The following is a 26,327-nucleotide window of genomic DNA, read 5'->3' as shown; positions in this document are numbered from 1 at the left end:
GGCATCCCAAAGTGCTGGGATTACAGGTGTGAGCCACCATGCCCGGCCCCTGCATACTTCTGAATCTCCCAAAACTACCAATAGCCTACTGTTGACCGAAAGCCTTGCCAATAACATGAACAGTCAATTAACACATATGTTGTATGTTATATGTATTATACACTGTATTCTTGCAATAAAGTAAGCTAGAGAAAAGAGCATGTTATTAAGAAAATCATAAGGAAGAGATGTACATTTACTACTCAATAAGTGGAAGTGATCATCATAAACATCTTCGTCCTCATTATCTTCATGTGGAGGCTGAGGAGGGGAAGGAAGAGGAGGGGTTGATTCTGCTGTCTCAAGGGTGGCAGCAGCAGAAGAGGTGGAGGAGATGGAAGGGGAGACAGGAGAGGCAAGCACACTCGGTGTAACTTTTATTGAAAAACATCCATGTACAAGTGGACCTGCTCAGTTCAAACCCATGTTAAGGGTCAATTGTATAGTAATCTGTATGTATGTAACCTGGTGATGACCAGTCATTTCTCTTTTTCTTTCTCTCTCTTTCTTTTAAAGAGACAGGGTCTTGCTCTGTCGCTTAGGCTGGCATGTAAAGCACAATCACAGCTCATGGCAGCTTCAAACTCCTGGGCTCAAATGAGCCTCCCACATCAGCCTCCTGAGCAGCTGGGACTACAGGCATAAGCCACTGCACCTGGCTTATTTTTTGTTTTTGTGGAGATGGGGGTCTTACTGTATTGTTCCGGCTGGTCTCAAACTCCGGGACTCAAGAAGTCCTCCAGTTTTGGCCTTCCGAAGTGCTGGGGTTACAGGCATGAGCCATGGTGGCAAGCCCTCATCAGTTATTTTTCTATGATTCTGTCTCCCTGTCCCCTCCTTACAAGGAAAGTAATTTTGAAACAACCAATCCAGTCTTGGTTCTTTGTTTCTGCTTTCTTCAGCCCTTCTCTGTCTATAAAATCAACCTCTTCTGCTCAGCTCATGGGAGCACTTATTCTAATTTAATGGAGGTGTTGCCCAATTCTAGAATCACAAATAAAATTAAGATCTTTAACAACAAAAGTTAAAAAATGAGAATCAGCAACAACAACAACAACAGAAAAGATCTTTAAATGTGTTGTAATTTTCTCCTTTGACAGGTTACAAGTGCAATTGAATAAACCAAAGAAAAAATGTCATGGTTAGGTTCGGTCTTTACTTCCCAAATGAGGGTCAAGATGTAAGACTGCAAGAACCAACTTCTACCATAAAAAAGATCCGAATCCAAGAAAATGTGATTTTTCTTTAAAGCTGTTCACCGCAACGAAAGTTTCTTTTTAGTCTAGGAGACTAAAAGCCATCAGCTGACACAATCTCTTTTTTTCTTGAAGTTTCCAAAGGAAGGCAGGTGAGTTTGCACTAACTTCCATTTTCTCCCTGGCTTCCTTCTGGTGTCAGATGAGCGTCCCCGCGCTCCTCCCGGAGAGCCCTCATGGTCCCCGGCTATCATATATGGGGGGGTTGGGGGGTGGGGGTGGGGTGGGGGTGGGCGAGATGGCTTTGTACAGGAAAGAGGGGCGGCAGGCACGGGGAGCACGGGCTCCAGCCCCAGGAACACTCAGTCGGCGCAAAGGAGAGGGAGAGAGCGAGTGCGAAAGCCGAAACCCTCCCGGGGCCACGGAGTAAGCCCCCAGTACCGCTCCTCCGGCGCCCCACCCGCAGGCGGACCCCGAAGACTCGCCCGCGCCCGCCCCCGGCGACTCCGGCCCGGGCACGCGCACGAGACGGCGGGGGGAGGGGGGGAGAAGGTGGGGGAGGGGCGAGCGGGGAGAGGCCCCGCCCCGGCCCCTCAGCCCCGCCCGCCGCGATTATAGCCGATGACTCAGGGCGGAGCTCCGCGTCCAACCCCGGGCCGCGGCCAACTTCTCTGGACTGGACCAGAAGTTTCTAGCCGGCCAGTTGCTACCTCCCTTTATCGCCTCCTTCCCCTCTGGCACCGAGGAGGCTATTTCCAGACACTTCCACCCCTCTCTGGCCACGTCACCCCCGCCTTTAATTCATAAAGGTGCCCGGCGCCGGCTTCCCGGACACGTCGGCGGCAGAGAGGGGCCCACGGCGGCGGTCCGGCCAGAGACTCGGCGCCCGGAGCCCGCGCCCCACACCCGCGCCCCGGCGGGCAGACCCCGACCCAGCATGAGCGCCGCCACCCACTCGCCCATGATGCAGGTGGCGTCCGGCAACGGTGACCGCGACCCCCTGCCCCCCGGCTGGGAGATCAAGATCGACCCGCAGACCGGCTGGCCCTTTTTCGTGGACCACAACAGCCGTACCACGACGTGGAACGACCCGCGCGTGCCCTCTGAGGGCCCCAAGGTGAGCTGGGCCCGCGGCCCGCCCTGGTCGGCGGCGCCACCTCGACGGCAGGCGGCGGGGAGTGGGTTGGGCCGGGGGGACGCCAGGCGGCGGGGCCCGGTGGTCGGCGAAGGCCCCTTGCGGGCGGACACCGGCTCCGCGCCCCGCCACACACTCCCGGTGCTCCCGGACGAGTCCCCGCTCCGGACCCGCCCTTTACAGGAGTCGGGGCGAAAGGAGGCCCCGCGATCCGGTGGTCCGGGAAGCGACCCCGCAGTGGGTCCGGTGCCGTCCACGGCTCGACTCGGGGCGGACGGCCGCGTGTCCGGCGCTGGCCTCACGCTCCCGGGCTCGGAGGGGGCGGCCGGCCTGGTCAGCTCCGGAGGCTCCGGCCCGCCGCGTCCCCTGCTGCCGGCTCGGCCTCCGGTCCCGGGACCCGCGGCGCACCCCGCTGACCGCGGACTCGAGGGGGACCCTCGCAAGCTTGGATGGTGGTTTTTGGGAGGAATTTTACCGCTCAAGTTCTCCAACTTGGTTGAGGGGTATCTTGTTTGCTGTCCCATCTTAGGCACCCAATGACTCAGGAGGCTGGTGTCAAAACATTCATATATATGTGCGCGCGCGCGTGTGTGTGTATTTTAAATTAAAATTGTATTATTGTTTGAAAGTGCTTTCAATACGAATGTATCCTAGTATGACTTGTAAAATATAAAAGAGGGTGCACTTCTCCCCAGCAGTTTCTAAACTAGAGATCTGAGACTTACAGTTGGCCATTGCCTTACCACATTGCCTCACACTGGAGAGAAAGAGAATGATACGTGTATATTTATAATGGCATTCGCTTCCTGCCTTGTTATGGTATTAAAATACTTAGAATTTGTTACCAGTACACAAATAACTGAGTAATGATACTCTTGGGAATACAGCAGAAGTATGTCTCATTTACATATATGCAACGATATTCCTAATCCCCAAGAGCATGAAATTTGAAAACGTAAATTTGGAATGAGTCTGTTAATTTTCAAAAATCATAGTTATACTATTCGTTCAATTTTATATAAATTTGAGCTTTCAAAATAAAAAGTTTTTTTAAAAAAATTTGTTATACTTAAAGCGTAATTGTTACTGCCATCTGGGCAAGATAAAAGCAGCAAAGAGCTGGTAAATTATTTTGAAGATTTTAAAACTCACCAAATTAAAAATACTTTGTAACCCATTATTTTAGAAGAAAGACCTGTATTATTTCCCTTCATTTTAATGCACTTTTTGTTTTAACAATATTGATAAAACTCCGGTGCCCAACAGTGAGACACTGTACAGGCAGCAGTTTACATTTACGAGAGATTACTTGTATATTTATTCTTGAAAATTAATACAAGAGGCTGTAATTAGCTGGGGTGGGCACAGTTGCATATACCTTTTTGTGTGTGTGTTCAGCCCATTTTTGGGTGAAACTGACACTCATTTCAAACCACCTTTCTTAGGAGTCTGCGTGGATGTACCTGATCTTTAGTGTGGTTTGCAACTATTATTTTGAGGCCTTCTTCCTGTGGACATAGGGACAGTGGTATCTGCTGGCAGCCTTTGTTGTGAGTGAAGATCAAGTTTGAACATAGACATTCCCAGCACTTTGTTCTCAGCATGAAACTTACCCAGCAAGTTGAGATATTCCTGTACCCACCTGGTGCATGGGTTAGGCTGTGGTTTCATAAACCTTATTAAAATAAAAAAAGCAGGTTTAGCTGCCATTATTCTTCTCAATAAATAAAAAGTAAGAACTATTACATCAGAAGTCTGATGCTGGAAAGGTTTCTTTGAAAATTTCATAGTCAAAATTTTTAAGTTGAAAGGTCCTTGAAGATCTCTTAGTTAGAAGATCTCTTATTTTCTGGAAAACCCAGAGAATTCAGGTGTGACTTTGAAGGTCATCCAGCTAGTACCAATTACAGGGAGAGAACTAATGTCAGGAAAGTTCTAGTAAGAGGTAGTGTGTCTGTTAGAAGTTGGAAGTGAATGTTTTGTGAAACTGAAGCATGCAGGCTAGAATACCTGATTATCTTTGTGCCCTCCTGGCCACCAAGTTATTGGGTCACTGACCTCTGTGCTGTGGTTGCTTGGATTTTGATGATGGGACGTCATCAACTCAAGAAAAGAGTTCTCTTTACGAAGTGAATGACTTGAGATTTGTCAGCATGGCACCAAAACTTAAGGAGAAAACTAACATTCAGCCCATTAGCTGTTTGTGCTTCATTGCTTTCAACCCTGTTCTTAGACGGTACACAATATCTGGTTGCACTTGTGTGAATTACACCTTGCTGGAGACTAAATGTAGTGGAGAATCCTAGAATATCATTTTGTATTTGGAATGGGCTTCTCAATGCATCATGAGAAAAGGGCCCTTGCATAAAACAAAGGGTGGCTTTGGAGGAGCTGAGCTGAGGCCCGTGTGAGCATCGTCATTTTCAAGAGGATATGCTGTCAATCAGTAAAAAGCTGTTCATTGAGCATGAGGAGCTCCAGAGACGACCTCTCCTTTGGGGGAGGACTCAGCTTCACGATGTTTAAAATTTAACCACGTTAGTAAGAAAATGGAAAGAAAAGACTAGACCTTTGTATTTAGTCTTCTACTGCCGTCTTGCAATTGATCCTCTGCCTTCTCCTGAAGTGGTTAGGTCAACTCCCTGTTTTCACAGAGGGGCAGAGCGAAAGCAAGTGTCTTCTGTCATTGCTGAAGCAGGATGGCTGCCGGCAAAGATGTTGTGCTTCATCCAGTCCCATTCTAAGCAGCTGGGCCTCCCCACCTGCAGTCTCCCTAAAGTTTGATTTTCTGCACACTTGGGCTTCCCACTAATTTGGCAAGTTCATACCAGTACAGGCCCCTTTTTGGCAGAGGTTGGCATTCAGTGCTGGTGCAGCCACTCCTCCAGGCTCCTCCCTGAATAAACAGAACAGAGGCTGGATATTCTGGAGTGCTGTTCCCGCCAGGCCTCCTTGGGATGAGAGGGAGACTTTTCTCCCTCATGGAGCGGGGCCGCTCTAGCTCTGTGGATCTTGTGGGTTACCAGCCTGGCAGTCTCCAGGGACTGTTAAGAACACAGATTGAGGCTGTGTCTCATCACCTCCCTGCCCCCAACCCCATGTTCAAATCTGAATTGCTCAGTGTAGGACCCAGAAAACTATTCAGTCCAAAAAACTTTTTTGGTGGTTCTGGTTCTGCTGCACTGGCAGTGGGAGCCACGGATGGCCAGTGATCCCATTTTGGGGAGGACGAGCTGTGGCTTAGTGCCTCCTGAATAACCTGCAGAGCATTTTCCCGAGCCTCCATTTTCCTTCTTGGGGAAACTCCCTGGGTACCCGGGCTTCTGGAGGTATGAATATGGGGGTGACATGGGAAGAGAGCAGAGACAGCACGGTGCAAAGTCTGGCAGGGTGGCTGGCAGTGCGAGAGTGGGGAGGTGGTCCAGAGACCCTCCCAGACCCCAGGAAGAAGCACGCCAGAGCCTTTTCTTTCTGTCTTGCCCACCTGGCAGAATCTCACCATGATCATTTAACAGATTATACTTAGGCACTGTGAGAGGGAGGTAGAAATATCCTTTCAGATAACACTGGAAATGTTTCAAGTTATGATTGAAATAGAGAGACCCATTATTCTGCTTAAAGTTCAGCAGAGCCTCCTGAATTTTCTTAAAGATGAGATCGTTTTACTCTTTCCAGATCGATTGCAAGCTGTTATGCCTCTTAGCAGAGGCAGAGCACAATCAGGAAGTGAGTGGCCATTCTCTCCTTCGTATTTCCAGCAAGTTACAGTTATGTCTGAGCAAGTTCCTGTGCAACTGCATGGAAGTGATTTGTTGGGGGGAGAATGAAGAGCATGGCCAGTGCCTTGGAGCCCAGCTCATCCAGGACTTTCATTTTCCCCTCTAAAGAACAGCCTGTGTTGTTCACATGAGAACCAACTGCACCTCCAAGAACATCATTTGTCCCGTTTTGTAGGGTAGATTTGCCCTTTATGAGGGTGGAGCCTGCACACAGTACCTGCGGCAGCTTTGACGTTAGCCAGGGCTGGGAAGGCTTAACTGTTGGATGCTATCAGGGCTGCTTGTGAGTCAGAAAGCTTCATACCACCCATGAGGCTTGCTTAGTCCTGTCCTCGTTTCTGGAATGACACACAGTCATCTTATATAAACCACTCTACATGTTTATTACTTTCTATTGACATTTAAAAATGATGTTCTGATGTTTATCATCCAAAGTAGAAAACCATTCATCATCCAGACCTACTCTTTCTCCTTTAAGTTTTGCTGTTTTAATATTGCTCTTAAATGTTTAAGAGAGCTTACATAAGAAACTGAAGACAAAGGCCTTGCTTATTAGGATCTTTGAGATCCTCTGGCACTGACGAACACGAGTGAGCCCCGTGTCACACTTGACGGTGTTCTTCTCCAGCCCCTCCCGGGCTCCCTTTTGTTGTGAATCAGGTACACACCCCTGATCTGCTTCTGCCTCAGAGCATAGACTCAGCTGGCCTCCTTGTTTTTTTTTTTTGTTTTTTTTTTTTGTTTTTTCTGAGACAGAGTCATACTCTGTCTCCCAGGCTGAAGTGCAGTGGTGCAATCTTGGCTCATTGCAACCTCTTCTTCCTGGGTTCAAGTGATTCTCCTGCCTCAGCATCCCAAGTAGCTGGGATTAGAGGTGAGCGCCACCATGCCCATCAGCCGGCCTTCTGAGGCAGGCTTCAGAGCCCCTCGTTTTGCAAGTGCAGGATTCATCTGTATGCATCATGTGGCACATGTGATACCATATGAGATATCTGGTGTTACTAAGTTGTCACGTTTTTGATGAATATATCTTTGGGACCTTGGCTGCTTTTTAGGAAGCCAGGCAGCTTACAAAAGCTTAGGAAGAACTTGGGGAGAGAGGAATGAATGTAGTATTTTTCTGTCTGTCAACACACTTATATATATGTGCCAGATATGAGTGGATGCTTTGGGTAGCCTTATCTCTAAATCCTCACCAGCTCTCTGAAGGAGAAACTATGAAGTGTCTTACTTATGGAACAGCACACTTAGGGAGGCAGTGTGCCTGGCCTGTGATAAACAGAAAGACTTCTGTGGCTTTACCCCCAACCTGGGTTCCTGAAGGGGTGACAGACAGACTTGCCTTTAGCGGGCCTGGCTGCTTTATACTCCCTAGGCACAGCTTGAGATGATAAACAGCCTTGAGTCCATCTTTGTACAGTTAATCAGGAATGTTGGCCTGTTTCTTGAACCTGGGTCTGGATTTAGGAGATGGGCCCGACTAACTTTACTCACTCCTTCACCCCATCTGAAATTCACTGGTGCCCACAGTGTGTGAGTCACAGTGTTAAATGCCATATAGAGGACAAGTCTGCCCACTTCGAGGCCGTTCTCCACAAAACATGTCCTGCCTCTCCCTGGTCCGAAGCAGGCTCGCTCTCCTCTGGACCCCATATTATTTTAATTTGAGTATTTTTTCCTAAGCTCTGCACTTTCCTGCTTTGCCTTGGGGTCACACCCCGTTGAGAGTTCTGGGGCAGAGTCTGTGTGTTTCATCTGTGCCTCTTGATGCCTGGCAGGGTCCACAGGCTCAGAAAAGATCGCAAGAGTGATTGCGGAGAAGGGTAGAACACGGGCCTGCCCAGAGCGCGAAGGCAGTTACAGAAGAGCTGCTCGGAAAGGGTGCGGGTGTGTCCTGGGAAGCCTCCCATTGGTTCCTAAGAACTGCAGAGTTGTCCTGGGCTCCTAAAGGTCCCCAGAGGCCTGCTCCTTTTCGTCACTTTGTGAGTGGCCTTCTCTACACAGAGGACTTCAGTATTGATTCCCTAAGTTCATCCTTACAGGTCTGGAGAAGATCTTTTTTGTTTCTCCCAATGACACAGCATCTTCCAGCAGGGCTGGAGAGGCTGGTAGCTGGCAGCAGCCAGACCCCGCTTCCATAGCTGCGCAGAGCGCAGCCCCTGGCACTGTGAAAGGAGTCTCTTAAAATTTTTTTTTTCCTGTGGCTGGCAGTAAGATCAGACACAGCATACGTGAAGCTTCTTATTCACTGTCAATTCAGAAAAGCCTAGAATCGCAGAGTGCCGGCTCTGTGCGTCAGGAGCCTGTAAACAGCTCAGCCATCCAAGAGCTCCCAGCACAGGGCTATGCCCCAGTGAACTGGGGAGACTTTCTACGGAAAATTCCTTAGCATTCAGTTGGAGAACAAACGTTTCCTGTTTTAAAGTATCTTCCTCAGTGTTTATTAAAGTAGAATTACATATTTTTTTCAGTTATTTAAAAAAATTCTTCCTTGACATTGAATGAATGAATAAATGAATGGACCATTTAAAAATCCACACAGTGGGAGAATGGGAAGGCGCCTCCATGTGCAGAAGAAAAGCCATCCGCTTCGCTGGCCCACCCTTTCAGGGTCAGTTCAGACCCCCAGCATCCCAGCGGGGTTCGCACTCCTTCCTGGGTTGGACGGGGTCTTCCCCGGTTCTGACAGTGCTCCATGCTGGGCGTCCCTGCCGTCTTGGGGCTGTGGTGACTCAGAATTAAGCTGAGTGCTCTCACTCTCGTGTGCCCTGCCTGGCTGGCCCGATGACTCAGCATGGAGTGCTGGCTCCCTGACCCAGAGTACACTTGAACTGAATGTTCCAGGGCTGAGCCTCAGCCCAGTGTGGCTGGGCGAAATGGAAGCCTTTCTCTCCTGCTGCATTTTACCCCGGGAAGGTGAAGCTTTGGAGACGTTAGTGACGCATGGATATTGTCACAGTGTACAGCTGTGACAGGAGTAGCAGAAAGGTTAGCATCTACTTGGCCTTACCATCAGACAAACCTGAGTTCTAGAGATCTTAGGCAAAGCATTACCCTCCCTGAGCCTCAGTCTCCCCTTCTGTAAAGTGGGCATAGCAATGCTCCCATCAGCAGGGTTGGAAGAATCAAGGAAGATGGTGCATGGGAGGTGAACTCCCCAAAACCTGAACTGATGCATGCGTGGAACCCCCGGAAACATTTGCAGCCTGCTCTGTGGAGTGGAAGTGTGTTTGTGGATAGACGTGTGACCTCTCCACACAACAGACTGACCTGGCTGGCTGTGGGCCTTTCAGCTCTCAGGCCAGGGGTCTTGTTTCTCAGAAGCAAGGCCTCCTCTTACCCCTTTGTACGGAGTGCAGCTGACTCACCCCGCTAGTGTCCAGGTGGCCCTCGGAGCCCTCCCTGGGGCTTCCCGTGCCCCTTGTGAGTGGAGGATGTAGAGGAACAGTAACAGATGAAGCGGTGGGGCCTTCCGGAGCCTTGACCCGGCTGCCAACCCCTGCCCCATGTGTCCATAGATGCATCTCCCCATCCTCTGCCCGAGACAGGCTGGGGCCTTGTTTCCTGCACAGTGCTGTGTAGAGCGCTGGCTTTACTCCGCCCCAGCTCCTCAAGGGGAGGGTCTCCCTCAGCCGTGTCTGTGCAGCCCCAAAGTACCAGGCAGGAGCTGGGAGTGCAGCCTGTGAGGGGAGACATCAGCCCACCTTACTGAGGGGCCGATTACCTGCACAGCTGTTCTGGACCCAGCTCTCAGGGGTGTAAATGTCACCGCAGACGGAAGGAAGGAGGAGTTTTCCAAGTGCCACCACCCTCTTCTGGGGGGTGTGGCTGCTGTGGGCCAAATGCTTGAGAAGCCACTGCAGGTGGGAGCAGAGTCCCCCCTGGGACTCAAGGGTCTCACCGTCCATCAGAGAGGGTCCCCTTGCCTGCATGGCAGCTGATGAACTGAGGATGTTTTTCTTTTGGAAATTGTATTTTGTACAGAATACACGTCTGCTGATATCCTGTACGCTGAGACCTAACAGACACTTGTAGGTCTTGTCTGGAGGATGGACTTGCCAGGTGGCTGACCGTTACGTTTAGCATGGAAATGTAGCAGATGAGAGAGGCCCTCTCCTTGGCTCTGTCTAAATTTAGGGTTTGCTTCCTGAGATGGAAATTTCAGGTACTTTCCGTCTATGATTTGTGACTTTGGATTGATTAAAGCAGGTAGCTCTGCTCTTTTTCTTTTCTTTTTTTTTCCCTAAAGAAGAGGTAGGTAGTTTCTCACATGCCCTGAAGCTAACTTTTGTGTGACCTTGGGCTGCATTCCAGTTCCTACCTCTGCCACATGGAACCCGTGAGACAGGCTGCAGGGCTGGGGCTGCCGGGAGCCTGGATGCTGACTTGAGTGCCCCCAGCAGGGGAAATACCAGCAGCTGTGGATGGTGCCTGGCCTGGGGATGACTGACGTGTGCCCTGGTGAGGGGCCATCGAGGATGTTGAGGAGATGCCAGCAGATGTTCTGCTCCCAGGCAGACCCTTCTGTGCCCCAACCTGGCCTGGCTTTTCTCTCTAGGCCTCAGGGAGGTGTGTCAAGGAGCCACAGTCAGTGCACCTGGGTGCCCTGCTCAGCCAGGAGTTTGTCTGCAGAGCAGGCCTCTTCCCCAGACCAGCAGCCCGGCCTGTTGGAGAGGCGGGTAGTTTAGGGCTCGGGTCCCTAGAGTTGTCTTTGGCTGTTTGCTTCCAGGTTGTGAAACTTTAGGTATAGTCTTCAACAGAGAAAGTGACATCCTTGCTAATTAGTCCTCTTAAGACTCTCAGATAAAGGGGCTTCTAATTCTGACCGTCTTACTACCAACTTGGTGAGACGGACTGAAAAATTAGGCTTTGTTGAACTGGGTGTGGTGGCTCACACCTGTAATCCCAGCACTTTGGGAGGCCCAGGCAGGCAGATCACTTGAGCCCAGGAGTTCAGAGCAGCCTGGGCCCCATAGCGAGACCTTGTCTCTAAAATAAATAAATAAATATATTTTTTAAAAAAGAATTAGGCTTTTTAAACAGTAAGCCCAACCAGCTAGTGCTGAAGAAAAGCTGAGTCCATCAATAACTCTTTGTGGAATAAAGAAACACAATTGTGGCTGGGCACGGTGGCTCACGCCTGTAATCCCAGCACTTTGGGAGGCTGAGGCAGGAAGATCACTTGAGATCAGGAGTTCGAGACCATCCCGGCCAACATGGTGAAACCCCATCTCTACTAAAAATACAAAATTAGCTGGGCGTGGTGGCCCATGCCTGTAATCTCAGCTACTCAGGAGGCTGAGGCAGGAGAATCGTTTGAACCTGGGAGGCAGAGGTTGTGGTGAACCGAGATCATGCCATTGCACTCTAGTCTGGGCAACAAGAGCGAATCCTCGTCTCAAAAACAAAAATTAGCTGGGCATGGTGGCATATGCCTGTAATCCCAGCTACTGGGGAGGCTGAGGCACGAGAATTGCTTGAACTCGGGAGGCGGAGGCTGCAGTGAGCTGAGATCATGCCATTGCACTCCAGCCTGGGCGGCAGAGCGAGACTCAGTCTCAAAAAAAAAAAAAAAAGAAAAAGAAACCCAATTGTTTAGGGCACAGAGCAGCTCAGAGTTTACAAAGACTTGTACCTTATTTCACTTAACTCTTGCAAAAATCCCTGGGAAATGTGGGGATCTTTACAGCTGGGGAAACAGTCTTAGTAGCAAGGAGTCCTGTCCATGGTCACACAGCTGGTAAGCGTCAAGGAGGGACTGGAACCCAGGGTGGCAACTTGAAGACCCAGGCTCATGCCGGTTCATTCCTGTTTATTTGGACACAGCTGCAAAGAGAAGCAATGTTGGTTTCATCTTCTAAAAAAAATTGTCCCCATTGAAATCACGTAGGAACAGTCATCTGTTTATCCCAGGATAAAATGTATATATATTTTAGTAACAGGCGTATTAGATAAAGCCTCCAGTAGCCTGTGACTTGTGATCATTTATAGGGTATGTGGTTGGCACAGACCTCTTGTCTTACCAGGAGTCTCTGGACAAAGCCTAACTCCTCAGGTGTGCTGTAAGTGGAATGTGGACTTAGTTTATTTTTTATTTTTTATTTTTTATTTTTGAGACGGAGTCTCGCTGTGTCTCCCAGGCTGGAGTGCAGTGGCGTGATCTCGGCTCACTGCAAGCTCCGCCTCCCGGGTTCATGCCATTCTCCCGCCTCAGCCTCCCGAGTAGCTGAGACTACAGGCGCCCGCCACCACGCCCGGCTAGTTTTTTGTATTTTTAGTAGAGACGGGGTTTCACCGTGTTAGCCAGGATAGTCTCGATCTCCTGACCTCGTGATCCACCCGCCTCGGCCTCCCAAAGTGCTGGGATTACAGGCTTGAGCCACCGCGCCCGGCCGACTTAGTTTATTATTCAGAATTTTCTCCGAGTCTGTTATGTGCCCAAAACAGTGCTGGGGGAGTGGGAGAGACCCTATATTACAATCCAGTGGGGACTGAAGGGATTTTGACTTTGGCTGTAGGGATGTGAATGGCTGTTTATTGTTTATTTCAGTATCAAATGGGCAGTAATACTTAATTCATTCATGCATCCCATCATAGCAAGCAGAGAACTTTGGTAGGGTGCTAAAGCTCGACTCCAGTTGCACTTTGTTTTTTGTTTTGGTCGTTGTTTGTTTTAGTTCAGAGCCTCACTCTCTTGCCCAGGCTGGAGTGCAATGGCGTGATCTGTGGAATAAGCACGATCTCAGCTCACTGCAACCTCTGCCTCGTGGGTTCAAGCGATTCTCCTGCCTCATCCTCCCAAGTACCTGGGATTACAGGCGCCCACCACCCTGTCTGGCTACTTTTTTTTTTTTTTTTTAAATTTTAGTAGAGACAGGGTTTCACCATGTCGACCAAACTGGTCTCGAACTCCTGACCTCAAAACTGGTCTGGAACTCCTGACCTCAGGTGATTCGCCCACCTCGGCCTCCCAAAGTCCTGGGATTACAGGCGTGAGCTACCACACCCAGCTCCAGTTACACTTTGGAAGAAAGTGTTTTGTTTGTTTCCTGCCTGACTGAGGCGAGCCAGGCCACTTAATTTTGATCCAGGCCTTACCCATATGGGGAGTTCCAGGATTCCTGTGTTCTTCCATCTTTTTTCTTTGTTTTAGAAGTTTTGAAGTGTTCACCTGACCCACGTGAAGGCTCTTCTGGCCTGAAAACCCAGTTAATACAGTCTGTGTCCTACTTAATACTCCAGACCTGCCAAGTCAGAAGTGCTACGAGACAGCCCTAAGAGTTGCCTTTGTTACTGTTTCTCCTAATTCAGACCAGAGTGATGGAAGCTGTGGTTTGTAGATGTGGAACCCACTTTTTAAAGAGCACTGTACTATGGAGCCAAGATTGGGGCTCACAGAAGGTGCCCATTTTCAGGGTTCAGTGGCCACTCAGTGTACAGGGAGTCAGTTGTGGGTGGGTCACGGTGGATTCTCCTCCACGGCTCTTTTGTGAACCTGTGTGTGCCCGGCGTGCGCCTGGCTAGGCAGACACCTCGCAGGTGCCCAGGGGCTGTCGTTCCCACCCCGCTTTTAGGGCACAGGGTTGGGTGTTAGCCACCTCCTTCTTTTGTTTTTTGTTTTTTCGTTTTTGTTTTTTTTTGAGACATAGTCTCACTCTGTTGCCCAGGCTGGAGTGCAGTGGTGTAATCTTGGCTCATTGCAACCTCTTACCCCCAGGTTCAAAAGATTCTCGCGCATCAGCCTCCTGAGCAGCTGGGATTACAGGCATGTGCCACCATGGCCAGCTAATTTTTGTATTTTTACTAGAGATGGGGTTTTTGCCATTTTGGACAGGCTGATCTCAAACTCCTGGACTGGATCTAACCTCAGGTGAGGTCACCTCGGCCTCCCAAAGTCCTGGGATTACAGACGTGAACCACCGTAGCTGGGCGGGCCCTCCTCTTCATCTGGGACATGAAACTTTGGGGTGCTCTGAGTTCCTGCAATTCTGACATGATTTGAATGTAGTTAGGAGTAGTCGTTTTTAGATTTCTGTGACATTAACTTTTCCTTGTTTGGGGGCTTTGTATAGCTGTTGAGAACTTGAAGGGACTTTGGAAATCAGGCCACACAGAGTATCAGAGCTGAAAGGAACTTTCGATCATTGTTTTTCTCAGTGCAGACCTTCAGGCTTCCTTACACACCTATGGAATCAGACCTACTTGGATTGGCTTAGAGTCTGTAATTTTTGCATTTCCTGGGTGCTTCGATACCCCAAGTGCTGGAGAGCCACTGCTTTCTAGAACATTTTTGGGCCTCCCCTTCATTTTGCAGCTGAGAAAACTAAGGTTCACAGAGGGCATGTGAGCCGCTTCCGTAACACATGTATTTAGGGGCAGAGCCAGCATTAGGACCAAGTGCAGCCTCTTCCCAGGTCTCCTGCTGTTCCTCGGCGCCCATGTTGCTTCTAAAAACCAGTAGTGCAGTTTAGACCTGCTCTTAAGCAAACGAGCCCAACAGCTCACCAAGGCTCAGAACCTGACCTCAGGCTTTCTCTAATCATAATATCTTGTATATAATAGGGCACATTTTGGCTCATCTGGGGTCATTTTTTCCCGCTCTCTATCTTGGCCATGTCGTGGAGTTGTTTGGTACCCTGAGACTTGCCTCAGATTTTTAATGCAATGCACAAACAAGGGGGCAGAATTAACCAATTCATTTTATAAATTAATATAGTGAGATAAGCAGTGAGAGTCAGGACTGAGCCCCTGGGCTCTTCTTTCCTAATTGGATTTTGTATAATATGTATTCCTGATGTCTTTAGCCAGAGATAAGGATAATGAGCTCTGAGCTGCAGGCGGGCCCTGACGAGGTGGCCGTGAGGATCAGCAGTCATCTGCTTGGTCACTGTGGTTGCGTCCCAGTCCCTGTCCCGTGATCACACAGAGCTGTCCCCCCAACTCTGAGGAGGCAGATTCCGAGCTCCCGCTTGCATCATGAAGGGGCACGTAGTGAGCCTTATGTGAGAGATGCTGGTATAACCAAGAGCCATTATCTGGATGTGCTTGAACTTGAAAACACTTAGTAGATTGAAGAGACATGTTTTAGTGAGATTCTAGGAGAATTGTAAATATTACACATTTTTTTCTTTTGATTCTTCTATTTACAAAATATCTCTCTTTGCTAGATTGTGTTGAAAACACTGTAGAAGAGAGAAAGGTCAATTTAACTCTTCCAGTTCTAGGCGGTGTTTGTTGTTTTTCGTGTTTTTTTTTTTTTTTTTTTTTTTTTGGCAGAGTTTCGCTCTTATAGCCCAGGCTAGAGTGCAGTTGCATGATCTCAGCTCACTGCAACCTCCGCCTCCCGGGTTCAAGCGATTCTCCTGCCTCAGTCTCCCGAGTAACTGGGATTACAGGCACCCGCCACCCCACCCAGCTAATTTTTTTTTTTTGGAGATGGAGGCTCCCTCTGTCGCCCAGGCTGGAGTGCAGTGGCGCGATTTTGGCTCACTGCAAGCTCCGCCTCCTGGGTTCACGCCATTCTCCTGCCTCAGCCTAGACTACAGGCGCCTGCCATCACACCCAGCTAATTTTTTTTTTGTATTTTTAGTAAAGACGGAGTTTCACTGTGTTAGCCAGGATGGTCTCAATCTCCTGACCTTGTGATCCACCCGCCTCGACCTCCCAAATTGCTGGGATTACAGGCGTGAGCCACCGGGCCTAGCCTAACTTTTATGTTTTTTTTTTTTTAGTGAAGACAGGGTTTCACCATGTTGGCCAGGCTGCTCTCGAACTCCTGACCTCAGGTGATCCCCCCCGCCTCAGCCTCCCAAAGTGCTGAGATGACAGGTGTGAGCCACCATGCCTGGCCCAGGCAGTGTTTTTTACTTAGTAAAAACGGAAGCATTTGCTGTTGTGACCCTAATGATGGTAGATGGGAGCATCAGAATGTGGCACAGACCTCATTACGGGTGGGAGTTTCATTTTTGGTTGAAATTATTCATTCACGTAAAAGTGTTTAATTGCCTATTTTGTGAAATTCATATGTTTTTTATTTAAAGCAATGGTTGTTTTTTTTGACAAAACCCCACCAGAGTGGAAGGGAGCCTGGAATGTCTTTTAGATGCAGTGCTCACAAGGAGACACATTTTTTTTATTAAATGGCATAAATGGGTCATTAATTTACCTGGACCCAGGAGTACAGACCTCAGGACTGTTGGAGAAGCAGCCAGGCCGCCCTTGCCTGTCCTGACCTTCTCTGCTTTCCAGCTGTGCTGGCAGGCTTGGCCTGTTCAGTGGACCTCATACGCAGTGGAGGTCCCCTTCCCCCCATGTGCCCCTCATCTTTCTGGATGCCCTTTCCCCTCAAGGCCCTCTGCCCTGCTTTGCGCTCACCTCCTCACTCTCCTCCCTGACGTCCCTCCTCACTTCCCAGCATGTCCTGGCTTCTTTCCAGTCCCTCTGTCTTGCTGAGGCATCTCCTGAGATGGTTGGAACACTCAGAAGGGTGAACCTCAGCCCCCACTTCCAGCCTGGCCCCTGGGCCTCCAGCCTGATCTCCCTCAGCTTAGCACTGACCCCCAAGCCTGCCCCTTGCCACTGCTTCCCACCGCTCTTCTGACATCACTGCGCCTGCCTGCAGTGACCACGTTCCTTCCCCGTGGACTAAGCCATGTCTCTGGAAAGGTTGAATATTGGCTTCCAGCAAGCAGTCTCTGCTGTCGGCGTCTTGTGTGCAGACAGAGTTGTTTTTCCTTCCTCCTCTCTCTCCTGTCTTCTTCCCCTTCTCTTTCAATGGAGGTGCCAGATGTGCTCAGCAAGATGCACGAGGTGCTCAGCTCGTGGCTGACTGGCTCAGGGCCTTCTGGATCCGGGGGCTTCCCCCAGGAGGAGCTGCATCTCCTCAAGGGAGTCTTGGGTCTGGAAGACCCTGGAAGGGTCTGGCTACAAGGGGTTGGGATCAGCAGCTCTCCCAGTTAAAACCAGAGAGTGTGGGTGGGATGTGGTGGAGTGAGCAGTGTGGGGGTTTGATGGAGTTTTACATAGCTATACACGCATTTACCACCACCCAGAAAAAGAGAATATTCCCATCACCTCGGAAAGCTCTTTCGAGACCCTTCCCAGCCATTACCATCTCCTCCAGAGGTGACCACCATTCTGGTTTCTAGCACATTGATTCACTTTGTACTTCACTTTTACTTTTTCTTTTTTTTTTTCTTTTTGAGACAAAGTCTTGCTCTGTTGCCCAGGCTGGAGTGCAGTGGCATGATCTCAACTCACTGCAACCTCTGCCTCCAGGGTTCAAGCGATTCTCCTGCCTCAGCCTCCTGAATAGCGGGGACTACAGGCACCCACCACCATGCCCGGCTAATCTTTGTATTTTTAGTAGAGATGGGGTTTCGCCATGTTGCTTAGGCTGGTCTCAAACTCCTGACCTCAGGTGATCTGCCTGCCTTGGCCTCCCAAGGTGCTGGAATTACAGGCTTGAGCCACCGCGCCTGGCCTTATCCTTCACTTTTGATTCCTTTGACACTTTGGAGTCTGAAGAGCATAATTTTATGCCTATTTAGGGAGAAACTCACATTTATTGCCAGTCTTCCGGGCATTCCTCTTGATGTGCCCTTATAAAACCTCACAACATTTCCCAGGCAGGTGTTGGCTAGCTCCGTTTTCTAGAAAAGGAAGTGAAGGCTTACAGAGGTAAGAGAATTACCCAAGCTCATAGAACTGTTAGGAATAGAGGTACGAATCACACTTAGACCCCACCTAGGGCAGCGTCTACCCTGGAAGAGCCCATGCCTTTCCCCAGCCCTCAGGGCCTCCGTGCTTTCCAAGTCATTCTGCTGCTTATTTGTTTCCTGCCTCCTTAGCCCATCTTCTAAGCGCCTGTTGGCAGGGAGTGCGCCGTGCTGGTTTGATAACCCCATAGGACTACTCAGCAGGTGGCAGGATGTTCGCCCAGGAGCAGGAGGCGGATGAGGGTTTGCTCACTGCTGGGCCCTGCTGTGTGGAGTGTGCAGATGGTTGAGGCTTTTGTGCATGGCTGGGAAGAAACAATGAGCCCCTGGGCAGCCAGCAGAAATGACAGTGCAGGACCAATGCAGGCCCCGATTTCGGCTGGAAGGAGGAGGACCTCAGTGAGTGGACACAATGCCCACAGGCATGTTATGACTCAACGCTGAGTAGCAGAGGGTTTCTTCAGCGCCTCTTGCTGGCTCCCTGTCAGGGCCGTCTCGCGGCAGGAATTCAGCTCTGAATGTGAGGCCTGGACCTGCTCCTGCTCTTGGGTGACCTGAGAGTTAAGCAGGCTAATGTAATGCCGCCGCCCTGAGCACGTGGCTGTTCTAATCTGAGAATGCCTGTCTGCCCATGTCCCCAAGGACACAGTGACACCCATGCCTTTCCTGTGTGCTGGAGGCCCTCCAAGAGCAGGGTCTCAGTAGGAGGGAGGCAGTTGATGGGCCTGAAAGGGCTAAACCAGGGTCAGCCACCTGGTGCCCACGCCTGCACACAAATAGAAACATCACAGAATTAATGATCTGTTCACTCAAAGTGCAGAGCAGCCCTCAGTATCTGTCCTTAACTTTTGATTGATTTTGTAGCAGTGGAGATTGTCCCCTAAAAGCTCATAGATTCTTAGCCTTTGGCATTTGTTTGTTGTGCAGAGAGCTGACGCTGTCAGGAAAGATCACTCCCCTTCTTAAGAGTTGCCCTACACAGATATATGCAAGTGACACATGTCAGTAGCTCCCCTCCTGGGAAAGGACCCTCAGCGCTCGGGGACTGTTAGGACTTCTGTTGCGCAGCCCCAGCTTGCTGAGAGATGGCACTGCCCAGTGAGTGACTGGCCAGCCTTGTTGTCTGAAATAAGATCTTTCCTGCGGTACATCTGGAACTTGGCCTTCTCAAGGGTCTGAAAATAGCCAGGCCACTGAAGGGAGAACTTCAAGAGAGGGCATAAGAGAAGGACTCCAACTGCTCCTTGCCCAAGCAGGCTCTGTTGTGTTGAAGAAAAAGTTCTTCAGTGATACTTGTTAAAGCACAGTCATGAAGATTTATTCAGGGCCATCAAGATAGGCACAGGGACCACGGCAGTGGGGTCTTGCAATTGGGGGGAGAGACTGGGTGCAACTTCACGTACAGCACAGGCGCGTGGGAACTGATAGTCAGGGAGCAGTGTGGGGGTCAGTGGATGGAACATTAGAAGAGGAAGCATCCGGGCTAAGGGCGTTTCTGGCTACGCTGACCAAACAGGATTCTTGCTGAAGACAGGCCAGGGTGATTAGACAGCACCTGGGGATGATGGAGGCTGAGGAAGCTGATCAGATAGTGAGGCTGGGGAGGGGCCTTCTGGCTAAACTGTCTTAACAGTGTCTTTTGCTAAAACTTGACTTTACAAGGAAGTGCACAGATGGGCCTAGGAGAAGCTTCAGAAGCCTAAGGTTTGGCCAAGCAGAGAATCTTTGTCAGTTGGCATCATTAGGCGGCACAGTTAACCCTGGGTGCTCCTCTCCCCCTGTGCTGCCTCTGCGTCCCTGTCCTTCCCCGTCCTGCAGATTGTTCTAACAGTACTCCTGAGGAGGCGGCCCTCACTCCCCAGCCCACTTCTCTGTAAAGATTCCCAAACTGTGTCCTGTGTTTGGGCCCAGCACAAGCTCTGTGTTGCTGGGAAACGCGAGGGCCTTTTTAGAAACAGAGATGCTTGCTGTAATGTAGAGGTTGGAGCTGACCCCTGCTCCTGGAGCTTACCTTCTGATCCAGGTCTCTGAAAATGCGGGCGTGGGTGGCTCTCCTATACCCACTGCTGCCCTCGTTCACCCAGAAAAGAAACCTGTCTTACCAGTTTGGGGAATTGGAACCTTTCCTGTGCTTAACAGATACTTTTGGCTTTCTCCTGATGTCCCTAGTTCGTAAACTGTTGGCCGGACAGCAGGCTCTATAGGGGGAGAGGTTTGGAGGGTGCAGGGGCTGGGAGCTGGCTGACGCTGTGAGGCCCACGTCACTCAGGAAGATCACAGTGCCAAGTGCCACACTGTTTTCTCCGCCAGGAGGGTTCACTTCCCGGTTTCTAACGAGCCTGTGTTTCTCCACTTTTTATTTCAGGAGACTCCATCCTCTGCCAATGGCCCTTCCCGGGAGGGCTCTAGACTGCCACCTGCTAGGGAAGGCCACCCTGTGTATCCCCAGCTCCGACCAGGCTACATTCCCATTCCCGTGCTCCATGAAGGCGCTGAGAACCGGCAGGCGCACCCTTTCCATGCCTATCCCCAGCCTGGGATGCAGCGATTCCGAACTGAGGCGGCACCAGCGGCTCCTCAGAGGTCCCAGTCACCTCTGCGGGGTATGCCAGAAACCACTCAGCCAGATAAACAGTGTGGACAGGTGGCAGCAGTGGCGGCAGCCCAGCCCCCAGCCTCTCACGGACCTGAGGTAAGGAGAGGCCAGGCTCACGGGCCTGCTGGGGAGTGAGCCGCTGTGCTTCCCAGGCCGGGCCCAGTCCCCGAGGACACTGCCCTGGGCCAGGCACCTGTTCACATGCAGGGCATCTAGGCCTGGCCTGCAGCATCAGAGGTCACCCAGCAAAGACAGGGTGATAGCCCCATGTCATCCCCCAGCATCTCATAGGGCTGTTCTTCAGTGGGGCAGGGCAGGAATCACATGGCTTCTTTTTGTAGTTAAGGAACAGCTCGGAAGGGCACACTACAGCCTGCCTGCTCCACATGCACGCAGGTGGAGGGAGCAGAGCTGGGACCGGAAGCCTGACCTGCCTTCTGGCTCCTAATTTCCGTGCTCCTCATTCACACTGGGCTTTCTATTCAGAAACACCGAGATAGCTGTGTACTGTTTTGTTCAGTTCAATGCTTATGGATCAATCTTAACCACTGGTGGAGCTATATTGATAGGAAAATGAGACCCCATGCCTGTCCTCACTGTGCACCACAGTTTAAAAAGAAATAAGGAGTCAGCAAGGCAACTGCTTTAAGACGGCATTTTAATCCTGAAGCCAAACATCTCAGGGATATGTCAATGGATTCTGTGCATTAATAGCTAAAAAATATTTAACCTGGTTCTTAGCTGAGATTTGAGGCATTCCTAGTAGGATTCCTGAGCAGTAAGCCCTCTCATTTTCCTGTCTGTAGATCATCCCCTTGTGTGTGTCGGCGTTGTTCCTGGGCACAAACTCCCATGTCCTATCTGCACCCAGAGTCACACTTGCCTCTCAGCTCCCTCTGAATCTGTTCAGCTTCACACCTGCTTGAGAGTGAAAAGTTACAGTTAATGTGGAATAGCAGAGGCTTTTTTCTTTTCTTAAAGAGCTAGTACCTGGCTGAGGCAGGTGGATTACTTGAGACCAGGAATTTGAGACTAGCCTGGCCAACATGGTGAAACCTCGTCTCTACAAAATATGCAAAAATTAGCCAGGTGGGGTAGCACATTCCTGTAATCCCAGCTACTCAGGAGGTTGAGGCAGAGAATTGTTTGAACCCAGGAGGCAGAGGTTGCAGTGAGCTGAGATGGCACCACTGCACTCCAGCCTAGGTGATAGAGTGAGACTGTCTCAGAAAAACAAAAACAACAACAACAAAAAAAGAAGTAATACCTATATTTATAATGGTTTTGCTGCAAGAAATCAAAGTGACATGTAAATCTGAGACATCTTCACAAATTTAAGCTAACAAGGCACTTAGAAGGGGAAATGCTCTCAATTTCAAGGTGAATAGAAGGTGGCCCAGCAGGGAAAGGGACTTGAGCTGCCTTGGGCCACACGGGATGCTTGCAGCTAGCTCCCAGTTGCTCAGCCGAGTTCTCTGTAGATTGGCAAAGAAAGGGTAATGAGGACAACACATCCCCTGTATGAGCGCTTCCTGTGTGCTGGCCTGGGGCTGAGGCACATGCCCAGGTGACTGACGTCATCTTCAGAGCAGCCCGGTGAGGGAGGGGGTGCTCTTCCTATATTTTGTTTTTTTGTTTGTTTGTTTTTGTTTTGAGACGGAGTCTCGCTCTGTTGCCCAGGCTGGAGTGCAGTGGCACGATCTCGACTCACTGCAAATTCCATCTCCCAGGTTCAGCCATTCTCCTGCCTCAGCCTCCCAAGTAGCTGGGACGACAGACGTGCACTACCACCCCCGGCTAATTTTTTGTATTTTTAGTAGAGATGAGATTTCACTGTGTTAGGCAGGATGGTCTTTATCTCCTGACCTTGTGATCCTCCCACCTCGGCCTCCCAAAGTGCTGGGATTACAGGCGTGAGCCACTGCGCCCAGCCCACTCTTCCTATATTTTGAATGAAGCTTAGAAAATGATTGAATTACTAGGAATTTGAACCTAGGCCCCTTGACTCCAAAGCCTTCAGTCTTTGTTTTGTGTGTGTGGTTTTTTTTTTTTTTGAAATGGAGTCTCTCTGTCGCCCAGACTGGAGTGCAGTGGTGCGATCTCAGCTCACTGCAACCTCTGCCTCCTGGGTTCAAGCAATTCTCCTGCCTCAGCCTCCTGAGTAGCTGGGACTACAGGTGCCCACCACCACGCCCGGCTAATTTTTGTATTTTTAGTAGAGATGGGGTTTCACCATGTTGACCAGGCTGGTCTTGAACTCCTGATCTCGGTTGTCTGCTCACCTAGGCCTCCCAAAGTGCTGGGATTACAGGCGCGAGCCATCGCGCCCAGCCCCAAAGCTCCCAGTCTTAACCCCACACTTTGAAAATTGAAAATTACAGATAGGAGGTCTTACGATATGGATTGCCCTGAGGAGGTGCACAGCAGAAGGCATGGTCAGGATGCCACGGCAGGGGGTTCATTCGTGGGGTCATGCCCTCTACCCTGTGTCTCTTGCAGCGGTCCCAGTCTCCAGCTGCCTCCGACTGCTCATCCTCATCCTCTTCGGCTAGCCTGCCTTCCTCCGGCAGGAGCAGCCTGGGCAGTCACCAGCTCCCACGGGGGTACATCTCCATTCCGGTGATACACGAGCAGAACGTTACCCGGCCAGCAGCCCAGCCCTCCTTCCACCAAGCCCAGAAGACGCACTACCCAGCGCAGCAGGGGGAGTACCAGACCCACCAGCCTGTATACCACAAGATCCAAGGGGATGACTGGGAGCCCCGGCCCCTGCGGGCAGCTTCCCCATTCAGGTCACCTGTCCAGAGTGCATCGAGCCGGGAGGGCTCACCAGCCAGGAGCAGCACGCCACTCCACTCCCCCTCGCCCATCCGTGTGCACACCGTGGTCGACAGGCCTCAGGTACGGGAAGTTAGTCGTCAGCAGACTGGTTATGGTGGTATGTCTCCAGGGCTGCAGGAGCTCTGTGGGGTGCCCTGGGTTCCCCCTTTATCCCTGCCTATTTAACATGTGTGTACCTGGAGGGAAGTGAGATTTGAGAAACTGCTAGGTATTAACAGAAATTCAGGACAATTGCTCAGGCCCTCCGCACTCTGCAGCTTATGTTGGGCTGATCATTGTGCATTGCGGCTGACTTAGGGCAGAAGAAACAGCTTGGAAGAACTTACATAGCTGGGACCAGGTTCCTTTTTTTTTTTTGAGACGGAGTCTCGCTCTGTCGCCCAGGCTGGAGTGCAGTGGCCGGATCTCAGCTCACTGCAAGCTCCGCCCCCCGGGTTCACGCCATTCTCCTGCCTCAGCCTCCCGAGTAGCTGGGACTGTAGGCGCCCGCCACCTCGCCCGGCTAGTTTTTTTTTGTATTTTTTAGTAGAGACGGGGTTTCACCGTGTTAGCCAGGATGGTCTCGATCTCCTGACCTCGTGATCCGCCCGTCTCGGCCTCCCAAAGTGCTGGGATTACAGGCGTGAGCCACCACACCCGGCCAGGGACCAGGTTCCTTAGTGCCCACCACACCCTTTCAGGGCTCTTCACACCCCCATCCACACTGCAGCCACAGCCTCATCTTGGGCATAGGCAGCGCGTCACCTTCCGCTCAGTTACCCACTCCACTCTGCAGGCCCATTCTGCTCATTCCCACCCCTGTGCCTTTGCCCATGCTGAACCCGCTCCCTGAAATGCCTGCACAGTACAGGTTCTCTCCGTCCTCCGAGGGATGAGCCAGTTTTGTCTCCTCCATGAAGCCTACTCATCCTTCTCATCTCATGACTCCTCATATGAGTCCCTTAATGAGAGACTCCCAACTTGTATGAGTTCAACATGTGATTATTCTGGGTATTTCAGAAGTGTTCATTTTATCTCTTTAGCTTAGGGCTGAGCCTGACCACAGGGCGCATGTCTTAACGCCCCTCCTCCCTGTGTAATCAGGTACCATGTGGTCTGGCTGAGGCATCCGCCAGCTATGGCGGATTGGAAGCCGTGCTGGCCTGGGGAAGGTTGTAGGCAGGGGTCTGGTTATCTTCCAGTGGAGACACGAGGTGCAGGTTCCTGGAAGAGGATGTCATTTAGTGTGAGCAGCTTGCAGCCTAGCAGCAGAACAGTCAGCAGCCCTGGGCCCCCTGTGGCTGCAACTCCAGCAGCTGAGTGCTACAGTTTTTAAAGAGGAAAACTCCTTGTGAACAAACATGGGTTATTCTTTTATTACAAATGGTCACACTGGCCAGGGCGCTGGAATAGAGCACCCTCCTCTTAAAAATTTTTTTTATTTGGAAATAATTTCAACCTGATAGAAGAGTTGTGTGAATCATACAGAGTCCCACATACACTTCATCCAGTTCACTGTTTGTCAACATGTCTGCATTCGTCTTGTCATTTCTTCTCTCTCTCGTATTAGTGATGTGTTTTAACTGTTTGAAAATTATTTGTAGATGTAATGTCCCTTTTCCCCTGAATAGCAAATATTTTCCTAAGAGGAAGACATTCTCATTCATAACCGTGGCAGACTTACAAGATTCAGGAAATTTAACATTCTTACAACATTATTATCCAGTGCACAGCCCATTTTCTAATCTTTTTTATAGCAGTTTGTCCCCACTTCCAGGATGTCTTCCAGGATTGAAACAAGGATCATGAGCACTGCATTTAGACGCAACTTCTCTTTAGTCTTCCCTCAGTCTGGGACAGTTCCTCGGCCTTTCTTGACTTTCACGGCCTTGATGTTTTTGAAGAGCACAGGCCGTGGAACACCCTCTCTAAAGTGTTTCTAAAGTCACTTCTTACACAGCCGTCTTGTTGTCAGAACCTGGGAGGGGTGCGTGGTTGGGTTGTGAGTGGTAAGGGCCAAAGCTGAGGATGTCTGGATTGGCGAAAGAGATTTGATGGAAAAGGAGGTGGCTGGGGTGTAGACAGCTGCGTCTCACACCAGATCCATACTCGGATTCAGCAATCCTAGGAGGGGCCCATTTGTAGAGAGAGGGATATTTTATCCAAATCATTCCCATGTATTTCTCATAATCAGTGAAACACTATCTCATCCTGTTTTTACCCCCATTAACCATGTTTGTGGTAACCTCCCTTTTAGAGCTGATGCAAAGTTCCCTTTCGGGAGGCTTTTCAGGATTTCACCTCACTGAACATTATAGTGGAATTGAGTGTTGTAAACTGGGAATAGTTTAGAAATAATATAGTCTAGTTATTTCCCAGTTGATGAAATTAGGGTGAGATTTTAAAAAAGGTTTTAGATATTCACTTACATGAATAAGAGCCAAGATAAGGCCAAGCGCAGTGGCTCACATCTGTAATCCTAGCACTTTGGGAGGCCGAGGTGGGTGCATCACTTAAGGTTAGGAGTTCAAGACCAGCCTGGCCAACATGATGAAACCCCATCTCTACTAAAAATACAAAAAAAAAAGCCGGGCATGGTGGCAGGCGCCTGTAATCCCAGCTACTTGGGAGGCTGGGGTGGGAGGATTGCTTGAACCCAGGAGGCAGAGGTTGCAGTGAACTGAGATCACACCACTGCACACTCCAGCCTGGGTGACAGAGCGAGGCTCTACCTCAAAAAAAAAACCAAAAAGAGTCAATGTATTTTTGTTTTGAGCATAGCTCATTTAAAAATATATGGTTTACTAGGCATGGTGGCTCACACCTATAATCCTAGCACTTTAGGAGGCTAAGGTGGGCAGATTGCTTGAGCTCAGAAATTCAAGACCAGCCTAGGCAGCATGGCGAAACCCTGTCTCTACAAAAAATATACAAAAGTTAGCCAGGCATGATGGTGTGTGCCTGTAGTTCCAACTAATCATGAAGCTAAGGTGAGAGGATCACCTGAGGTCAAAAGGTTGAGGCTGCAGTGAGCTGTGATAACCC

At 50.2% G+C, this 26,327-nt stretch overlaps 1 protein-coding gene across 2 annotated transcripts in view; it reads left to right on the top strand.

Moving 5' to 3' along the window:
• The first annotated feature begins 1,871 nt into the window (after positions 1 to 1,871).
• The window catches only part of LOC105467859 (BAG cochaperone 3), a 26,871-nt gene continuing 2,415 nt past the window's right edge, over positions 1,872 to 26,327 (top strand). The window contains exons 1-3 of one of the 2 annotated variants that reach the window (XM_011717648.3): positions 1,872 to 2,352; positions 20,232 to 20,558; positions 22,962 to 23,363. In XM_011717648.3, the coding sequence (XP_011715950.2) occupies positions 2,173 to 2,352; positions 20,232 to 20,558; positions 22,962 to 23,363 (909 nt within the window). In that variant the 5' untranslated portion in view covers positions 1,872 to 2,172. The remainder of the gene's footprint in view (positions 2,353 to 20,231; positions 20,559 to 22,961; positions 23,364 to 26,327) is intronic. The other variant, XM_011717639.2, reaches the window with a different exon arrangement.

Source organism: Macaca nemestrina, chromosome 9, assembly GCF_043159975.1.
Source record: "Macaca nemestrina isolate mMacNem1 chromosome 9, mMacNem.hap1, whole genome shotgun sequence".
NCBI classification, from domain to species: Eukaryota; Metazoa; Chordata; class Mammalia; order Primates; family Cercopithecidae; genus Macaca; species Macaca nemestrina.
This window is presented reverse-complemented; position numbering and strand designations above follow the sequence as displayed.